Source organism: Triturus cristatus, chromosome 2_1 (assembly GCF_964204655.1).
Source record: "Triturus cristatus chromosome 2_1, aTriCri1.1, whole genome shotgun sequence".
NCBI lineage: Eukaryota > Metazoa > Chordata > Amphibia > Caudata > Salamandridae > Triturus > Triturus cristatus.
In genome coordinates, this window is record NC_140581.1 from 14,172,220 (window position 1) to 14,189,822 (window position 17,603).

The 17,603-nt window shown below is 49.4% G+C and overlaps 1 protein-coding gene across 2 annotated transcripts in view; it reads left to right on the top strand.

Annotated features, from left to right (window-relative positions):
- The window catches only part of LOC146863617 (carbonic anhydrase 9-like), an 891,039-nt gene that overhangs the window by 716,446 nt on the left and 156,990 nt on the right, over positions 1-17,603 (top strand). For both annotated transcript variants that reach the window (XM_085627646.1, XM_085627648.1), the window contains exon 7: positions 16,719-16,876. In XM_085627646.1, the coding sequence (XP_085483772.1) occupies positions 16,719-16,876 (158 nt within the window). The remainder of the gene's footprint in view (positions 1-16,718; positions 16,877-17,603) is intronic.

Consider the following 17,603-nt stretch of genomic DNA (forward strand, 5'->3'; position numbering starts at 1 on the left):
GTGCATTGTAAGTATAAGGTAGGGCATGCCCTGGTGTGTGTGGCATGTCCTAATAGTGAATTACAGCCATTTTCGTTTTTTACTATTGCAAGGCTACCTGTTCTCCATAGGCCAGAATGGCAGTTTGATTATTACATCTTATAATCCTAACTGACTCAGGGACCATGGTAGAAATTCTAGTTTAGTATGCCTGAACTCAGAATGATAAAATACATCTTTTAGTGAAGTTGGTTTTAACATTCTGTGTTTGAAAATACCACTTTTAGAAAGTAGGTATTTTCTTGCTTAACTGTCCAAACCTGCCTCTGCTAGGTTGTGTATTGTGTGTCTGGTTCTGTGAGTGACAGGGGCTGGGGGATTCCAGGAGAGAGGGTGATTCAGCACAGGGCTGAATAGAAAGATCTGCATGTAGATGGGTGGGAGGAGTTGCACCTGGGACCTGAATAGGGTTGGGCCTTCCCTCCACAATGCTGGCTCCACCTCCTATGGTGTGTCTGATGCCTCTGCCCTGCACTCTGAAAGGAAAGAAGGAGTCAGGTAAACAAAGTGCTCCAGGACTGACCAGAACTGGTTTGGACTAGGCAAAGGCCTCTCTGCCTTCAGAGAACAAAGAGAAAAGTAGTATAAATATGGGGACCCAGACCCCAAGACTTTAGATCACTTCTGGAACAACAACAAGAAACCTCTGCCAAGGAGAAGAACCAAAGGAAGCTGTAGGAGTGGACTGCCCCCTGCCAGTGTGCTGTGTTGCTGGATTGGCCTATAGAGTCACCGCAAGGCTGCCAGGGCATGCCCGCATCGTCTCAACTTCGTCGCATGAAGGGCGCCATCTTATCGCATCGCACCGGATTGTCGCATCACATCAAGGCGCCACCATGCCGCATCGCAACCGGGCTGCAGCACGAGAATCTACGCATCACCCCCTGTCCGGTAAGGATCAAGACGCATCCTCTACTCTGTGCAAGCATTGAGGCACGACGCACCGTCTCCCCTGAAGCAAGGAACCGATGCATCTCCAACGCTGCGAGCCTTTTGTTTATTTTGCGTTACGCATCCAGGTACTTTTGTGAGAACTGTGTCGCATTTACCAGCAACTTAAACTAAGTTAACTCTACCATCTTTAAGTCAATTTTAAGTACAGTATTGTGGATTTTTGTCGTTTATGGTCTTGTGTTAAGTCTATATAATGAATACTTATTTTTATAAAACCTGTGTGGTGTCCATCTGTAGTGTTTTCACTGTATTACTGTATGTGTTCACAAATGCTTAACACACTGCCTCTGAGATAAGCCTGTCTGCTCGTGCCAAGCTACCAAGGGGGTGAGCAGGTGTTATCCAGTAGTGTAATCCCCTTTCCCTGACTTAGAAGCAAGGGTCCCTATTTGGTCAAAGGTACCTACCTCTACCAACTAGAGACCCCCAGTTCTAACAGGCAGATAACATCGTATTACAAAACTCTCCGTGGAAACCTTCATCCAGGTTGATGCGGAACTCTTTGGACACTTATCTAGACTCTTACGAACCTCCATGAACTCTACTGTAAGCCCTTGAATCATATCCTGCGCCTTTACTGACGTATCACTTGAATATTTGTATATAATTATTGTTACCTGTACTAAGCTGTTATATGTTAGGCCTATCAATATCGGACTGCTCTTGTGCCAACATATGCATAGAATTTGGGAAATAAATGTTATCGCTCGACTAGTCTTCGCTCTCCCTTTCCTTCTCATCTCTTTCCTTTCCTTTTCCTTCCTTTCTGCTTGTCTTTTCTTCCTTTATTATTGATCACTGTTGTTAGTCTCTTGATACCCATATAGGCGTAACAACCTCACTTTATGATTGTATATGTGATAATGTTGCCTTAGATATCTTATGTTAACCCTGTTACAGTTTTTTCTGTCTTCCCTCTTGAAAACCAATAAAGTATTTGAAAAAAATGAAAAAATACCAAACCAACAACCCCTTCTGACCATTTTTGGGTCCCCCAAAACCAAGATGTTGTTTGTCAACTATGACAACTCGCTGTCCACCAAAGATGTCCGATCTCCTTGAGAATGTGTGGGAAAGAGTTGCCATTGACATTTTTGTGGCCCTCCCACTCATCACAAGTGTCTCGTCCACTGGACATGATACAGTGATAAGAGCCATGGCTGACATATTAGCAACGCGAGAAATACCATACATCCTCAAGTCAGATAATGGCTTAGGCTTTCAACAGCGAGGAGATTAAGCAATTCCTGACCCTTTTGGGTGTTGAACATGAATGCATCATCCCACTGTGGCCTCCGGCAAATGTGGTGGTTGTACAATTCAGGGGTACCCTCAAAAGAACAGGACAGAGACCATCTGCGGAGGGAGTGGGGCTGGACTAAGCGCTGTGGCGGGTTCTAAGGTCTTGCCGATCAACATCTCACTTGACCACTGGTAAAAGTCCTGCCACCATCATATTTGGTCATTCCGTTCCGGCTAAAATTCCCCAGTGGACATGAACTCGACATGTAGATGTCACAAAGATCAGAACAACTGATGCCACCAGGAAAGAAAAGATAAAACACATGTCGATATCAGGAGGCCGTCTAAGGACAGCGCTTTCAAGAAATGAGATTTGATGAAGTCAGACAGAGGCAATGACAAAGGTCTGACTCTCCATTTGCCACCAGCTCCTTCCAAGTGGTCGAAAAGAAGGAGGCCGTGATCACTGCGACAGGACAAGGGCAGTCGGTTGCCAGGGATGTCTTACATTTCAAACAGATAAAGTCACCCACAACGGCTTCAGAAATGGTCAGATGCCGAGCCTTTACAAACCACTGAGTGTGAAGAGGAGTCAGTGAGAAGGATCAGAGCAGAACTACAGCCAGTGGTCACAACAAGATCTGGACGGCAGGTGCGTCCACCCCACAGACTGATTGAAGAGTTGTAAGACTATAGGTTAGCAGGAAGTCAACATTTACATTGGGCGAGAGGTAAGGTCAGGCACTAGGACCCGAGCGAGGCAATTACATTGTCTGAGACTGGGCGTGAATTACCTTATGGGGCAGGACAAGGGAGAGCAAAGAGAAAATCCCTTACTGGGGTTTGGGGAGAAGATCAGGGAAGAGGAAGAGGAAAGGAGAAACAAAGTGAAGGTCCGAGAGTTGTTAGAACTGTGTCCGCCTCATTTGTTAGCGCCTTGAGAGTCTCCTTTAAATCTGTGGCGCTCATGACGCGTCGCTAGTGTCGCATCACTTAGGCATTTTTGTGTCGCGAGGCACTTGCATGGCTAGCCCGGGGCAGGCATCAGCAGAGATTAAACCTTTAGGCCCATACTTATCACAATGTTACGTCGCCCTCGCAACGCGACCCTGGCTTGATAAATCTGGAGTAACGCAAGGTCGCGCATATTGCTGCCCTGCATTACTCTGCCCGACGGAGGCGTTCCATGGGTGGAGCGTGGGTGTACCCACGTATCGGCCCGCGCATTTTGGTGCTTTCCCAAGAGAGGCCCAACTAGGAGAAATATCTTTCTTTCTACCCATTGATATTGCTTTCTATGTGTACTGCGTCACGCAGCAGACATGGGAAACTACCTCTCAGGATTGCTTTTGTGCAGGAAGGTGCCGCTTACAATGCAGGCACCCATGTGCCATGGTGCAAGGGGGCCTGCGTTGGCATTAGCCAGCCAGAAGTGCACCGGCGCAAGGAAAGGACAGGAATGTCCAAGGTGGCTTACTGCGTTGTGCTGCATGAAAGAATGATACATTTGCCACTGCATGTTTTCTTCGAGACTTCTTCTTTTCGAAGAACAGAAGAATGCCAGTGCTGCCCAGCGGGACTCATTGCCCCAAATTAGGCACTGATGTCATTGCTGCCAGCACTTGTAGAGCACATCACGGGTTGAAATCAAGTATAGATCCTAGATTCCAGTCGATGGCGCCTGCGGTGGGATCTGCACGTACAGTGGGAGGGTAGAAGGGAGGCATTTGTTTTCGGCTCTGCATGCACCTCCTCTAGGTTGGGTCTATAATAGGTGCTTTGAAGTTGTCTTTATTTTCACCTACAGCTATGAGTTACTGGGCTTCGGGCATTTCCCCGTGAGGATGGAAGCGTTGGGGGCCGCTTCTGTTACTGGGGGCCGGTTTTGTAGCAGTGCAGCAGTTTTAAAGCCCTGCAGAGGTCCTTGTAAATCCAACAGTTTTCAGGCAACAATAAAACTATCAAGATAACTCTGGTGATTAGTCCTACATGCCAGTCCTCCGGGTTGAGGAGGCTGACCACTGATTTCAAGGCTAGCCTCCCGCCTCCCGATTCCTGTATTCAGAACCCTGATTCCTCTGCGAGCTTCAGATGGCAGGGACTGGTCCTGTACACACTGCCATCACCTGCTCCTGCAGGCCAGTGCACAACATTTTATAGCACGCTCTCTCTCTGCCTTGTTAATGTCCGATCCTGCAGCAGCAGGCTTGCAAGTCCCATGCATAACACTAACCCGATTCAGGCCTCAATACAAGTCAATGGGGAGAATATATTCTCCGGATATTTTTTGTGAAATCTTCCCCTTTTATCTTCTATAATGTTAGACTGTATGGATTAATGTAACAGTTGGAGAGAGATGGGAGTTTTGACTCATCTAAGGTAGAGCAGATGGTTAACATGCCTGCTGCAAAGAGCATGTACCACGCAGATCACAGTTGTATGTGCGTATCTCTTGGGTCACTTCTTTTGCCACAGAGATCCTTTCGGTATTGTGCAGTTCATATGTTGCACTCATCATCTAAATTTGGAAGTTATGTTGTTTCCCAGTCTTTCATTATTCTAATTTTGCTAAAAAGGGTTTGGGTAGAAATACATTCTTATTATGAAAGTCAATCCTAACCACTGTGTTACGCTCTGAAACCTGACTTTGTGCTTTCCCAGACCAAGCACTCTTAAAAAATGCCTCCCAGTATGGGTGACGTGAATCCTACACTTTGCAGTACCCTTGACCTATTAACACTTTCTATACACTGATTTACACACATGTGATTAATTGTCTCTGTACATGTGTGTGACATAAAATGCTCCAAAACCATACACTGGTATAAGAGGCGCTATAAAACAAATCAAATACATGTGAGAGAAGACCTATGGAGAGATGGGAGGCACTGTTGGAGGGTGATAGTGAGCGAATCATTGACGGGCCCCCACCAAGATTGCCGTATCCTGGTGCACTGTAAAGGTCAGTATTTAATATGCTTAAAAAATGAATACAGAGGAGTGGCCAAGATGGCGGCGGTGTGAGACGTGCTCCTCGGTCACTCCTGTGTGCTGGGTCTCCCCACGAACCCCCATGAAGCATCGCATTGCTATCCTTGGGCCACCATTAAGCTGGGACGACTGGTGGGTGTCTTCCCAGTGCTGAAAACAGCCCATGTCTGCCAGCTAGCAGCGACGATCGGCATCCGTACGAGCGTCGAAGGCTGAGCATGGTGGCCTCCCTCAACAGCCCTAGCAGCCCAGAGGAGTCATTGCCCGCAGGGGGAAGTGCTGGAGCTGCGCTGACACGAGATCCCGTACCCCCCAGAGAGCAGAAGCGGGCACGATCCATTGGAGCCAGCTGATCCAGCGACGACTCTCCCGCAACGCAACAAGTCACGGGACCGAACCAGCCTGATCACCTAGGCCCCCCACAAGCGAGGACCGCAGGCCTGCAACCCTGTGGAGAAGGAATGTAACTAAGCTACCCAAGCTATCCAGCAGTCGTACCCCACAAAACCTGACCTCAGAGTGGGGATTCCTCGTGCCCCCATGGGCCTGCTGTATCGACCCCACTTACCTACTCCGACATTAAAGAATACGGGCTGCCTGCGCCCTCTGAGGCTTGAGACACCCGCTTGTTTCTTAGGGTGCTGCACCAGGAGCGAATCCAGAGATTGGTGCCGTCAGACTGTTCAGCGGGGACGAGTGGCAATATATACCTCCCCACCACACAAGCTGGCATGGAGTAAGGGTGGGCGGAATTTGCGAAATTGACTTTCGCAAATTATCGCGAGATTGCACAAAATCTCCGCGAGCATGCGGAACTTTCGCGAAGATGCGGAGATTGCTTTTCCCGCCCGTTCGCGATGTGTTTTTGCGTGCTCGCGGGGAAATATATCTCCAACTTGCCCATGCGGTCGCTAATGGGCGCGGCCATATTGCTCGCGATGCTTATTTCATGTTCGCGATCGCAATGACGTGTTCGCGATCGCAAACTTTTGTGGGATAGCGCGACCAGCTACCAACAATCCAACATCTTGTGGCACGCGTGAACGGATAGGAAAACTCATCGGCGAACGCAGGGACCCGATAAGTCGCGATCGCGCACGCGAGAACGGATTTTTAAAGTGCAAACAAGAAAAATACTTCCGTTTCGCGGCAAATTCTGCAAGCGGAACGAAATTTACCGCCCAGGCCTAGCATGGAGGGCATGCGACTGCTCTAGCACTGCCTGGCAACTACACGTACTGGCAATGCCTCGAAGGCTGATGTGCTGCAACTCAGATAATGGTACTGGTTGAGGTACCAGAGGTTAGTGTGGCCTGGAACTGTGGGAGACGCTAAGGGCTACATAGCCTTCCCCAGGGGATAGATTGATCTGATGCCTACATGATCGACCACACCTGAAGGCGAGGCCCGAGTCACCACAAGTCCTCTTCAGGCCTGAGACGAGAGCTCGAGCACCTGCTCCCACCCTCTGAACTAGCGACAGACGGGCCTGGCACCAAAGGGCATAGTAGCACCCTCTGGAGGCTTTTGACATAGTCCCAGAAAGGCAACAGATATATTGTCTTCTTTACTGCTGGGCCAGCTAGCAGAATTGTAGCAGGGCCTGGAGGGAAGGGAGACGGTACATAGCCAACCAGTGAACTAGTAAAGGGACCTGGCAGGTGTGGGGAGGCCTGTAAGAGACATAGACCTTTTCCTCTTGCAAAAGGCCTGCAGGACTGCATAGATGGTGTCAGCACGAACAAAACGAGGGGGTCTATCAAAGACGCTCACCTGTGATCAAATGAACATGTTTTTGCTATTCTGTTCGTGCAATTGTTTTATGTAAGTTAGCATTCGCTGCACCTTTTTATGTTTAGCTACCATTTTGAATCATGCCATCAGCTGCTTATTGTCTCCTCGCAAAGCAGACTGTGGAAAGTTTCATTTCTCCAAGGTTAGGCCTTGCTCTGCTAATGAATGCACTGTTCTTATTAGCGCATACCTTTCCCACTAGATAGCGGGCTTCTGCCACCAGTGTAGCAGCAGGCACAGACAGAGTGACCTTGGGTAGAAGATACCGTGTGCCCATCCTCGGAATCGAAACCCATCCTACTGTACTCCTTTGTGTTAGCTGCACTTGCTTCGAAAATTCCATTATAGACGGGTCATCCTTGGTTCTGAAATGTACATAATGTATCGCTATGTTTGCGCTGAAGTCAGTCCTCTCTGCAGCACCCCTAAGCAACTGGGCAGACGGGGCTCCACTTGACTGTATCTGAATAAACATATACTTGGTTTGTATTCTCTCCTATCTGACCGATTCTTCATTTGGTATAGAAGGCTGAGAGGTGGTCGTGAGTGACCCGGGCGAACCTAAATGGGCCACTTCCTTCACCTGCCCACATGAGGGGGATAGTAAAGGGGGCACAATTCACGCCACATCGCCGACGGGAGAAGACGCTGAGGCCCATGTCACGCGCCCCTACATGGAGACCCTCTTCTCCAACCTGAGGGACGACCTCATGTCAGTAAAGAAAGGCCTCACTGTAGGAAGGTGGATTCTGACTATATGGTTCCCCCCACTATTTGCCTGGTGTTTTACTGGTTTATGACTTAGTTGGACTGGGACCTGCTATTCAGGGCCCCAGCCTAGCTGCTTTCTCTGTAAAATGGTTTCCATGTACCTTGGGTACATTTCCAATTGGATTCTGGAGTGCCTTATAAGCCCCTAGTATATGGTATACTATGTACCTAGGGCATAGGTACCTCAGAGGCCTACCAGGGGCTGAAGCATGTATTATGCCACTCCTGGGAAGCACTCCAAAATGGCACCACAGGTCTGATACTGCAGCCTGGGTAAGGGTGTGCTTGCACCCCTTACAGTGGTATAGGCTACTTATATCCACATATATATACAGACACATATAAACCTATAAGTCACTCCTATGGCAGGCCTTGACAATCCTGAAGGCAGAGTGCTTGGTTTTGTGTGAGAGGGTGTCCAAGCATGAGCTAAGCCCCTCAACAGCTTTCGGAAATACTTCCTTATGGCTGTTCTGTGATACAGCCATACCATATACTCTTAAGTGCATTATAACCGCGTGATAAATGCTAGCTTTGGAATGGCTGCATCAAAACATGTCGTGTTTGGTGTCAAACGCTTGGGAATACTACTTCCCCACCCCCGGACAGTTCTGGCGGCAGAGGTAGCATTACACCCTTCTAGAGGGAGAGACATGTTCACACTGGTCAAACCCGGTAGGACTTTCCTGAGCCCTGGCATCACAAATTGGATGCCTCTGCCACAGACACGGGGTCTGGCCTCCTGCTGCTGACCGAAATTCCGGCAGGGGAGGCCTGGACAATAGGTTTCCTGTCGAAGGAAGGTGTAACCACCTCCCCAGACAGGCAGATGTGTATTGGGGCTGGGTGGGAGCACTCTCTGGTGCTTTGAAGTCCTGCACTGGGGGCACATTTGGTGTCCCTGTGTATAGTCCAGTTCAAACCGGTTGCAGGGGCTACCTGCCCCTGCTCTGGCGTGAAACTGGACAAAGGAAATGGGTGTAACCACCCCTCTTTCCAAACCCTCCCATAGGTGGGTCCCTAGAGTATGTCCAACCCTCAAACAGTATAAGTAAGGGAACCCAGTCCTTGTGATTTTAGATTACCCTGGACGAAACTCTGCAACATATATCCTGGACCTTCGACTTTCTATTTCAACTAGAAGATGGAAGAAATCTCCCTTGGGGTCAAGGAGTGACTCCCCTGCTTGGCAGGCACCAAAGAAGCAACTGACCAGTCTGCATTGCTGAAGCTCCCGCCGGACACCGAAGTCTTTGCATCACCAGAGGTGGATTTTCAGACTTACCTGAGGCTACCCTGAGTCCACAGCAAAGCTGAAGCCCATGGCTATCGTGGGTGACGTGGAACCATGACCCCTGGACACCGTGAACTTTTGCAGCAACACTATCTTCCTGGTCCACCTTGAAGTTGTGCTTTGGGCTCCGAGTAGCACCAGCCTTGAGCACCTCCAGCACCGAAGATTGCTGGCCTCCACTCCACGAGTGACCTGTGGGCTAGTTTCAAGTGTGACCGCTTGAGGCTCCTTTGCGATCACTAGCCTGTTGGCTAGCAGGTCCCCACGAAGGCAACTCCTCTTCTAATTAGGCTTTCCTGGTTGCTCCAGACGTGCCCTGACTTACCCTTGCTGGGTGAGTCCCTCAGACCTTGCTGGTCTGCACCGCAGTCCTTTCTCTGAATTCCAGTGACTTGCCGTTGCCAAGGCTTGTTGGGTCCATTCTGGTCACTGACACTGCAGCACTCGACAGACTTTATGGGTCAGCTCGAATCCGGCTTGTGGACTTCATCGACGCCTCCTGGACCTCGTGGCTGAAGAGTCAAGACACCTATCAACTCACCTGACGCACCCAACATCTGTGGGCATCGGTCCATCCTGCCCTCGGTCACTGGGGCTAGTGACCCAGACTCTGTCCCCTCTGCTTTCAGGTTCCTTACATCCTTGATCCAAGCTTGGATCTCTTCGGACACTTCTCCTCTTCACGGCAGCAGCAGTTCTTTGCAGGCTTCCATTGCAATCGACGACGCGACCCAACACCAAAAGACACCTATGCACCCAGCTTCCCTGGGTGAGGTAACTCGAATACTCCAGTGCTCCCATGGTTGCTAGCCCTAGAACTTCCTAAGTCCAAAAGGGTTTGGTCCTGACTCGATTAGAAGTGTCCCTAATCTTTACATTTCCAACCGCGACATTGCCCATAGAAGATAACGGGAACCCGCAGTTGTGTTTACACACTGTATACAGAGTCCGTGGGTCCCCTGTGTCACTACCTTGGGTGGTTCCTTGGGGTCCCAGTGATTCTACAGGCTCTAGGCCTTGTGTCTATCCCAGTCGTGGTTCTTATACCACTTTTTTGGTATATGGTTTGGTACGCCCCTAGGGCCCAACCGTGTATTTGTGCTATTATTGATAATTGCTAACTTGTAACCAAAGTACTTCGAACTCCAGTCTCATAAACAGACTAGAGGGGTGTGTGTTAACCTAAATACATATATTTTGAATATATACCTGGTGTGGTTATCTTTTCATTTGATTATTCAAGAGATTATAGACTGGTAAAACAAGCTGCTTTGTTTACACTCCTTTAAGACTTAGCCTGAAGGCTGCTCTCCATAGCTACCACTAGGATAGCTTTCAATAAAGGTTGTCTTTAACCTATCACCATAAGGGGCTGTTTGGACTGGTACAAGGTGCCCACTAGAACTAGTGGACAGCATATATCAGGCCACCTTCTCACACTCACGTCTGAGCTCCAAGCGGTCCGGAAGGATGTGACTGACATTGGGGACAGAGTCAATGTCTTGAAGCGCCGGGAGTCCTCAAGAGATGAAGAAAAAGAACAGCTGCAACAAGAGATCATCTGCCTGTTGGAGCAGCACCTAGATCTCCAGGCTCACGTAGAAGACCTGAAAAACTGGTCCAGGCGACACAATATCAGAATTCAGGGGTCCACCCGGAACGCAGAGGGGGAGGATATAGAGGCGTGTGTCCAGGAACTTTTTGCACAAATTCTGGGAGACACTCCAGCTGTGGAGATCCGATTGGAACGCACACATAGGGTGGCCTGATGGAATACAGATGCACCCTGTTCTCTGGATATTCTGACCTGCCTCCACAGTTTCCCCCTAAAAAACGGATCCTAAGGGAAGCTCGAGCCTCGACTCCGGTGGTTTCCTGGGGTCACACACTACACCTGTATCAGGACCTGTTGGCCATCACTTTACAGAAACGGTGAGAATTCCACCAAGTTACAAACTATTTATTAGACAAGAAAGTCGCTTACTCCTGGGGCCTCCCCTTCAGACAAATTTTTTGATGGCAATAGCGGCACTACCAAATACGATCCATGAAGGAGGCCTGTGATCTGTTACAAATAGAGCCACAAGAGAAGGACAAACCAATGACACAATATGGCACACGGAGGGCAGAGGGCCGCCCGCGATGGCGGTGAATTCCGACTGGCCACAGGAACACCAGACCCGGCCACAATGGCTTCAGAAAGGAAGGCCCTTCTGGATAAGCTAGTGGAGGACACCGCATCTAATGATCCTGCCTGAGGGACTACAGGTAGGCAGCGGGTTTGTTGGGGGGGCTGGGTGGCCGGGTGAGGGTGGGGTCGATTCCTCAGATTTGGCCTCTGTTCTTATCCAAGACTCATCCACTGGTAAGGGAACGGACTTCCTGTCTCTCTCCCATACCAGGGACTTTTGATGTTATTTGTTTACGTTTTGGGGGTTCTTAGGGGGTGCCAGCAACTCAATCAAAGTTTATATTTATCATCATGCAGTGTCCAGATGCATCGCCATAATGCCCAATACTGTGTGGTGGAGGCGCAGATCTTGAAAGCCTGCAGGGCAGGTGGGGTTGAATGAGTATGGCGACCAAAATGACGCCCCTTAGGGTGATAACCCTCAATGTAAAGGGTTTGAATAACCCTGTTGAAAGGAGAGCAACACTGCCTTATCAAGAACAATCTCAGGCCGATATTTGCTTGTTACAAGAGACACACCTACTGCGTAAAGATTGGCCTAGAATGCACACACGAGGCTTTCCTCAGCATTTCTTCTCATTACATGTACACACATTGGCTGGGGTAGCGCTGCTATTCTCCCACAAGTTTCAATGCAGAATAGGGACTAAGGTCACTGAGATCAAAGGCCACCTCCTGGTTACTGCATTCACCTGGGCCCCCTCTCAATCATCATAGGGTCCGAATACGCACCTAATGAGGGCCAAGAATAATTCCTATGGGGAGCGGTTGCGGACATCATTTATTTATTTATTTGAAAAGTTTTATAAAGCGCGAATATGACCCTTGCGGGTATCAGAGCGCTGTACAAAGTGGCAAAAGCACGAAAAAACACAGTACAATGGAACAAATGAAGAAAATAAGTCAACACACTGTCAAACAAAATGGAGTAAACAATCAAGGTCAGAGTACGGATAATCGTACCAGCTAGTCCAGTTTCAGACCGGCCCTCGAGTGAAATAACAATTTAACAGACAAGCATAAAATAAATCGAAACAACATAGTAACATAAGTGTCAAATCTGTAGTCGGCCCAGCTAGTACAGGTTCAGAGTCCAGTTTCAGACAGGCCATAGAGTAAAATAATAATTTAACAGACAAGCATAAAATAAATCGAAACAACATAGTAGAAATAATTGTCAAATCTGTAGACAGGGGGGGCTTGAGAAGGTGTACAGGTTGAGGCAATTAATGTGCACTCAGGAATAGCCATTTGGCATGTTTCTTGAAAGAAACTGTGGAAAGATTGGCTCTGATCTCGGTAGGAAGAGTGTTCCAAATTCTTAGGAGCAAGTACACTAAGGATCGGTGCGTGGTTCTGGGAGGGGATCTCAACCTCGTACTCCATAACGTATTAGACCGCTCGGCACAGCAACACAGGATGGCAGGTGTACTTGGGCCGGGAGGGACCCGATAGTTACAGGAGCTGGGATGGTGGGATTTATTGCATGCCTCCCATCCCATGAACCGGGGATACACATTTTACTCTCACACCCATAAGTCTTATGCAAGACTCGATTACTTCCTAGGGTCCCAGGAGGTAGAGGTTGCAACCAAGTCCATCGAGATAGATGCCTGCTCTTTGTCGGATCACTCGGCGATCCTACTGGACCTAGCCAGCCCACCCTGGGGCCGGATCCCCTGCTCATTGCGGCTGAGGAAGATGTTACTTAGTACACCAGAAGTTATTATGCAGATAGAAAGGGCAACTAGACATTATCTAGAGGCTAACGATAATGCTGAGACACCCATTGCTATATTATGGGACGCCCTGAAGGCAGTGATAAGGGGAGAGTTTCTTGTCTACGTGGCAGCAGATAACAAGGTAAGGAGAGAGAAGCACACCCAATTGCAGCAGCAAGCACGAGAACTTGGACAAATACACCATCGCACCGGTGCTCCCAGAGTCTGGCGACAATTGGAAACTTCTGGGAAACAGTTAGCGGGGTTGGACTGGGACAATGCAAAGTACTCAATACTTCGACTTTATGTCGGGAGTCACAAATGTTGGAGAATGCTTGTGAATAAACTCAAAGGTCAGCACCAAGCTAACGGGGTAGATGCTCTACTGTCTGATGAGTGTGCTGTAATTGAGGGCAAAGAGGCAATAGCATTGCGCTTTGTAGCGTTCTATGGGCAGTTATACTCCGCACAAGACCTCTCTCCCCACGGAATTCAGTCATACTCGCAAGGGGCGAGGGTCACTCGCCATCTGAGGACCAAGCGATGAGCTTTGATGCACCACATAAAATAGACAAAGTCATCACCGCGATTGCCAGACTGAAACCCCAGAAATCTCCGGGTCCCGATGGATTTACGGCATCTTTCTATAAAAACGTCTGCAATACACTAGCACCATTCCTCACTTGAGTGTTTAATTCAATCTCAAGCCAGTCAACACTCCCCCCTTCCATGACGGAGGCATCGGTCGTGGTTACACCCAAACCAGATTAGGACAAGTCTTACCAACCTATATCACTCTTAAACATTGATGCCAAGCTGTTTACCAGAATTCTGGCGGCGTGACTAGCCCCTCATATGCCGGGCTTGGTAGACCCAGACCATGCTGGCTTCATGCCTAATAGGCAGTGACCAGATAACACCAAGCAAATATTACATCTTCTGGACAAGGCTGTCCGCTTCCCATGCAAATCCATGCTTTTCTCTACAGACGCGGAGAAAGCATTTGCTCACATTCACTGGCCTTATCTGGTTGCTGTCTTGAAAGTCTTTGGCTTAGGGGGAACGGTTCTGCACTTGGGTTTTAAGTGGTTATGGTGAGCCAAATGCTTCGGTTCGGGTCAATGGCTGGACATCTCCCCGCTTCCCCATTCGACGTGGCACTAGACAGGGGTGCTCATTGTCACCCCTGCTGTTTGCGCTCTATATGGAGTCGTTTGCTCAAAGAACTGGGGACAACCCTGAGATCACAGGGATTATTTTGGGGGTGAAGAGCACCTAATAATGCTATACGCAAATGATGTTATTGTTTCTCTCGACAACCCCAGAGAGGCCCTTCCTGTGTTCTTAGCAGAAGTGAGATTGTTTGGGACTGTGTCAGGGTTTCAGATTAACTTGGCCAAATCTCAAGCCTTACTGTCTCCCAAGACACACAAGATTATCTTACCCGCCTTCTCTCTGTCCGGTGGGTGGGGGCCTCGGTCCCATATCTGGGAATCCAACTAGCCCCAACCATAGAAGAGGTGATCTCTCTTAACTACCAGAGTCTTCTTGAATGAGTGTGGTCAGATCTCTCGCGATGGCAAAAGTATCCACTTTCGTGGATGGGCCAAATAGCTGCCCTCCAGACACTGCCTTTATGGCCCCCAGCAGGGACACTTCAGTCCCTACAGAGATTAGTCCAGAGTTTTGTCTGGGTGGGTCATCGCTCCCGGATGAAATGAGACAAAAGTTGGTGGTCACCAATGGATGGCGGCCTAGGTGTTCCATGCATTCTACGCTAGTTTCTGGCCGCGCAACTCAGATATATCATGGAATGGACTCGCCCAGAATCCGAAAAGGGATGGCTGTTTATGGACAGGGCTCTAGCTAAAACAGCCCTGTGGAAATACCTTTCTTTGATCGGCCTCAGTGCCCTGCCAACCTCTACTTATCGGCAATCAACTCAACCAGGCTGAGGGTCTGGGACATGGTGGTGACACGTAAAGGCTTTTCAATGTTCCCCTCTCCACTCACCCCAGTGGTTGAATACCGGGATTTCACACCGGGGTTGGACATTGCCGCCTTTAGAGAATGGCAAAGAGATGGACATAGATCCATAGGCCACTTCTTTGATGAAGATGGTCTCATACCATTTAGCACTCTACAGATTGAGAATGCAATCCCAGAAATGGAGCGATTCAGATATATGCAGATAAGACACGGGGTCAAGCAATCAATGGTGTGCGAAGCTGCGCAGCGACGCCTAACTAAATTCAAGAGATGGCTCCTGGCTAAATGATCTGATAGGTGCCTTGTCTCAGAACTATACATGATGCTCTCACAAGAGCTACCCTGCACAAAAACGGTGGGAGAGGGAGATAGGCCGGCACTAGAGAAGAGAGATAGCTGATGGAGAGGTTGTAACACCCCTGGGGCACTGCTGCACATCTTGTGGGAATGCCCTAAATTAGCACAGTTCTGGGTCGAGATTTTGACAGACACTGACACACATTTTGTCACCCAACTTCCCCCATTTCCTGCATACGTTGTGTTGGGCCTTCCTAACCCACAGACATTTCCTCTCAAATCCAGAAGAGGTCGGCATATTGTATTAGCACTAGGGGCAGCGCACCAACCCATACTGGCATACTGGGGTTCAGACAGGGTTCCAACAAGATGGAACTGGTTGCACTGACTATGGCATCTCTTGGGAATGGAAAGACTCACACTTACAGAACAAGGTGACACCTATAGTGAGATCGGGAGCCGTTCGTTGCATTGTTAGCACAAGAATTCACAGAATTAGCTCCCCCAAGATATCTCGAACTTTTAAAACTGACAACGCTGACAGAGCAAACCATCTTAACTCAGCCCAAATGAGACACGAGCGATTGGATTTTACTGGATACTTCTGTTAGCATGGGCACCCTAGGAAGGGCGGGGGTGCATGGGGGGGAGGGGCACTTTTATTTGTGGTTCTTCATTGCCTGTTTTGTTTTCTCGCATTCTTTCCTTATCCATAACATTTGTTGTGCTGCGCGGGGCCGAATGTTGACGCTCCTTCAGCTGCTGTGTTCTTTGACCTCTGCTCTGGCTGCAACAATAAAAGAAATGTAAACATAAAAACTAATACAACTGAATATATAATGAAAAATGTGTGACGTTACCACGCATTCCCTTACCACACAAGTCATTACAACGACTTGCTTTAGGGGGCGCTGGACTTTGGAATAGTATAAATTACTATTCCAACTCCATTCTACGCAACAGTAGGCAAGGTGTGGGGCTTAAAAATCCAACACAAGTCCAACCACGCGCCCCCTACAGCAAGTCAATGTAATGGCTCGCGGGTTAAAGAAACACGTGGCAACGTCACAGTCGGGGTAGGGGCTGCATTGTAAAGGCGGGTCATTGTTGAGACTGCACGGTAAAGGAAGATTCCCGTAGAATGCACCATTGTTTCCCAGATTTTCATGGGGGGGAGACCCCACCTCCAAACCGCCTTGTAGTTGTCAGGCTTGCTTGCTGCTCTCGTTCGCTATGCACTGTACGGGGGATGGTCTGACAAACTTTGCCTGGCTGTTTTGGTTCCAAGTCTGGCCCATTCTAATGCTGCGGAGGGAAACAGGCACACGCTCTGATCATTTCCTGTTGTCAATATATTCACAATGTATCCAAAATCTATTGCCCTCTGAGAGGCTCTGTGTAATAAGTGCGCTAACCATATTCCATTTCTTTCTAGGGGAGGATACACAGGTTGCAGGCTTCGACGTCTCAGGGTTGCTGCCTACCAGGATGGACCGGTATTATCGGTACAATGGATCCCTCACAACGCCCCCCTGCTTCCAGACCGTCAACTGGACTGTTTTCAACGACACCATCAAGGTTTCACCGGAGCAGGTCTGTGACGACAAGAAGAGTGCAGGTTGGGGCTGTCACTCCACTGACCCCGTGGGTCTGTTGACAAGAAGATCGCAGGGTGGGGCTGTCCCCTCACTGACCCTGTGGGTCTGTGACAACAACAAGAGCGCAGGCCAGAGCTGTCACATCACTGACCCCGTAGGTCTGTGACGACAACTAGAGCGCAGGGCGGGGTTGTCACCTCGCTGACCCCAGATAAGCCTGTGACGAAAGCAAGAGCGCAGGGCGGGTCTGTCACTTCACTGACCCCATTGGTCTGTGACGACAACAAGAGCGCAGGCCGGGGCTGTCACCTCGCTGACCCCGTGGGTCTGTGACGACAACAAGAGCACAGGGCGGGGCTGTCACGTGGCTAACCCAATGGGTCTCTGACGACAACTAGAACGCAGGGTGGGGCTGTCACCTGGCTGACGCCATGGGTCAGTGACGACAGCAAGAGCGCAGGGCGGGACTGTCACCTTTCTGACCCCGTGGGTCTGTGACGACAACAAGAGCGCAGGGCGAGGCTGTCACCTCCCTGACACCGTGAGTCTGTGACAACACCAAGAGCACAGGGCGAGGCTATCACCTCGCTGACCCCGTGGGTCTGTGATGACAACTAGAGCGCAGGGCGGGGCTGTCACCTCGCTGACCCCGTGGGTCTGTGACGACAACAAGACCACAGGGCGGGGCTGTCACCTCACTGTCCCCGTGAGTCTGTGACGAC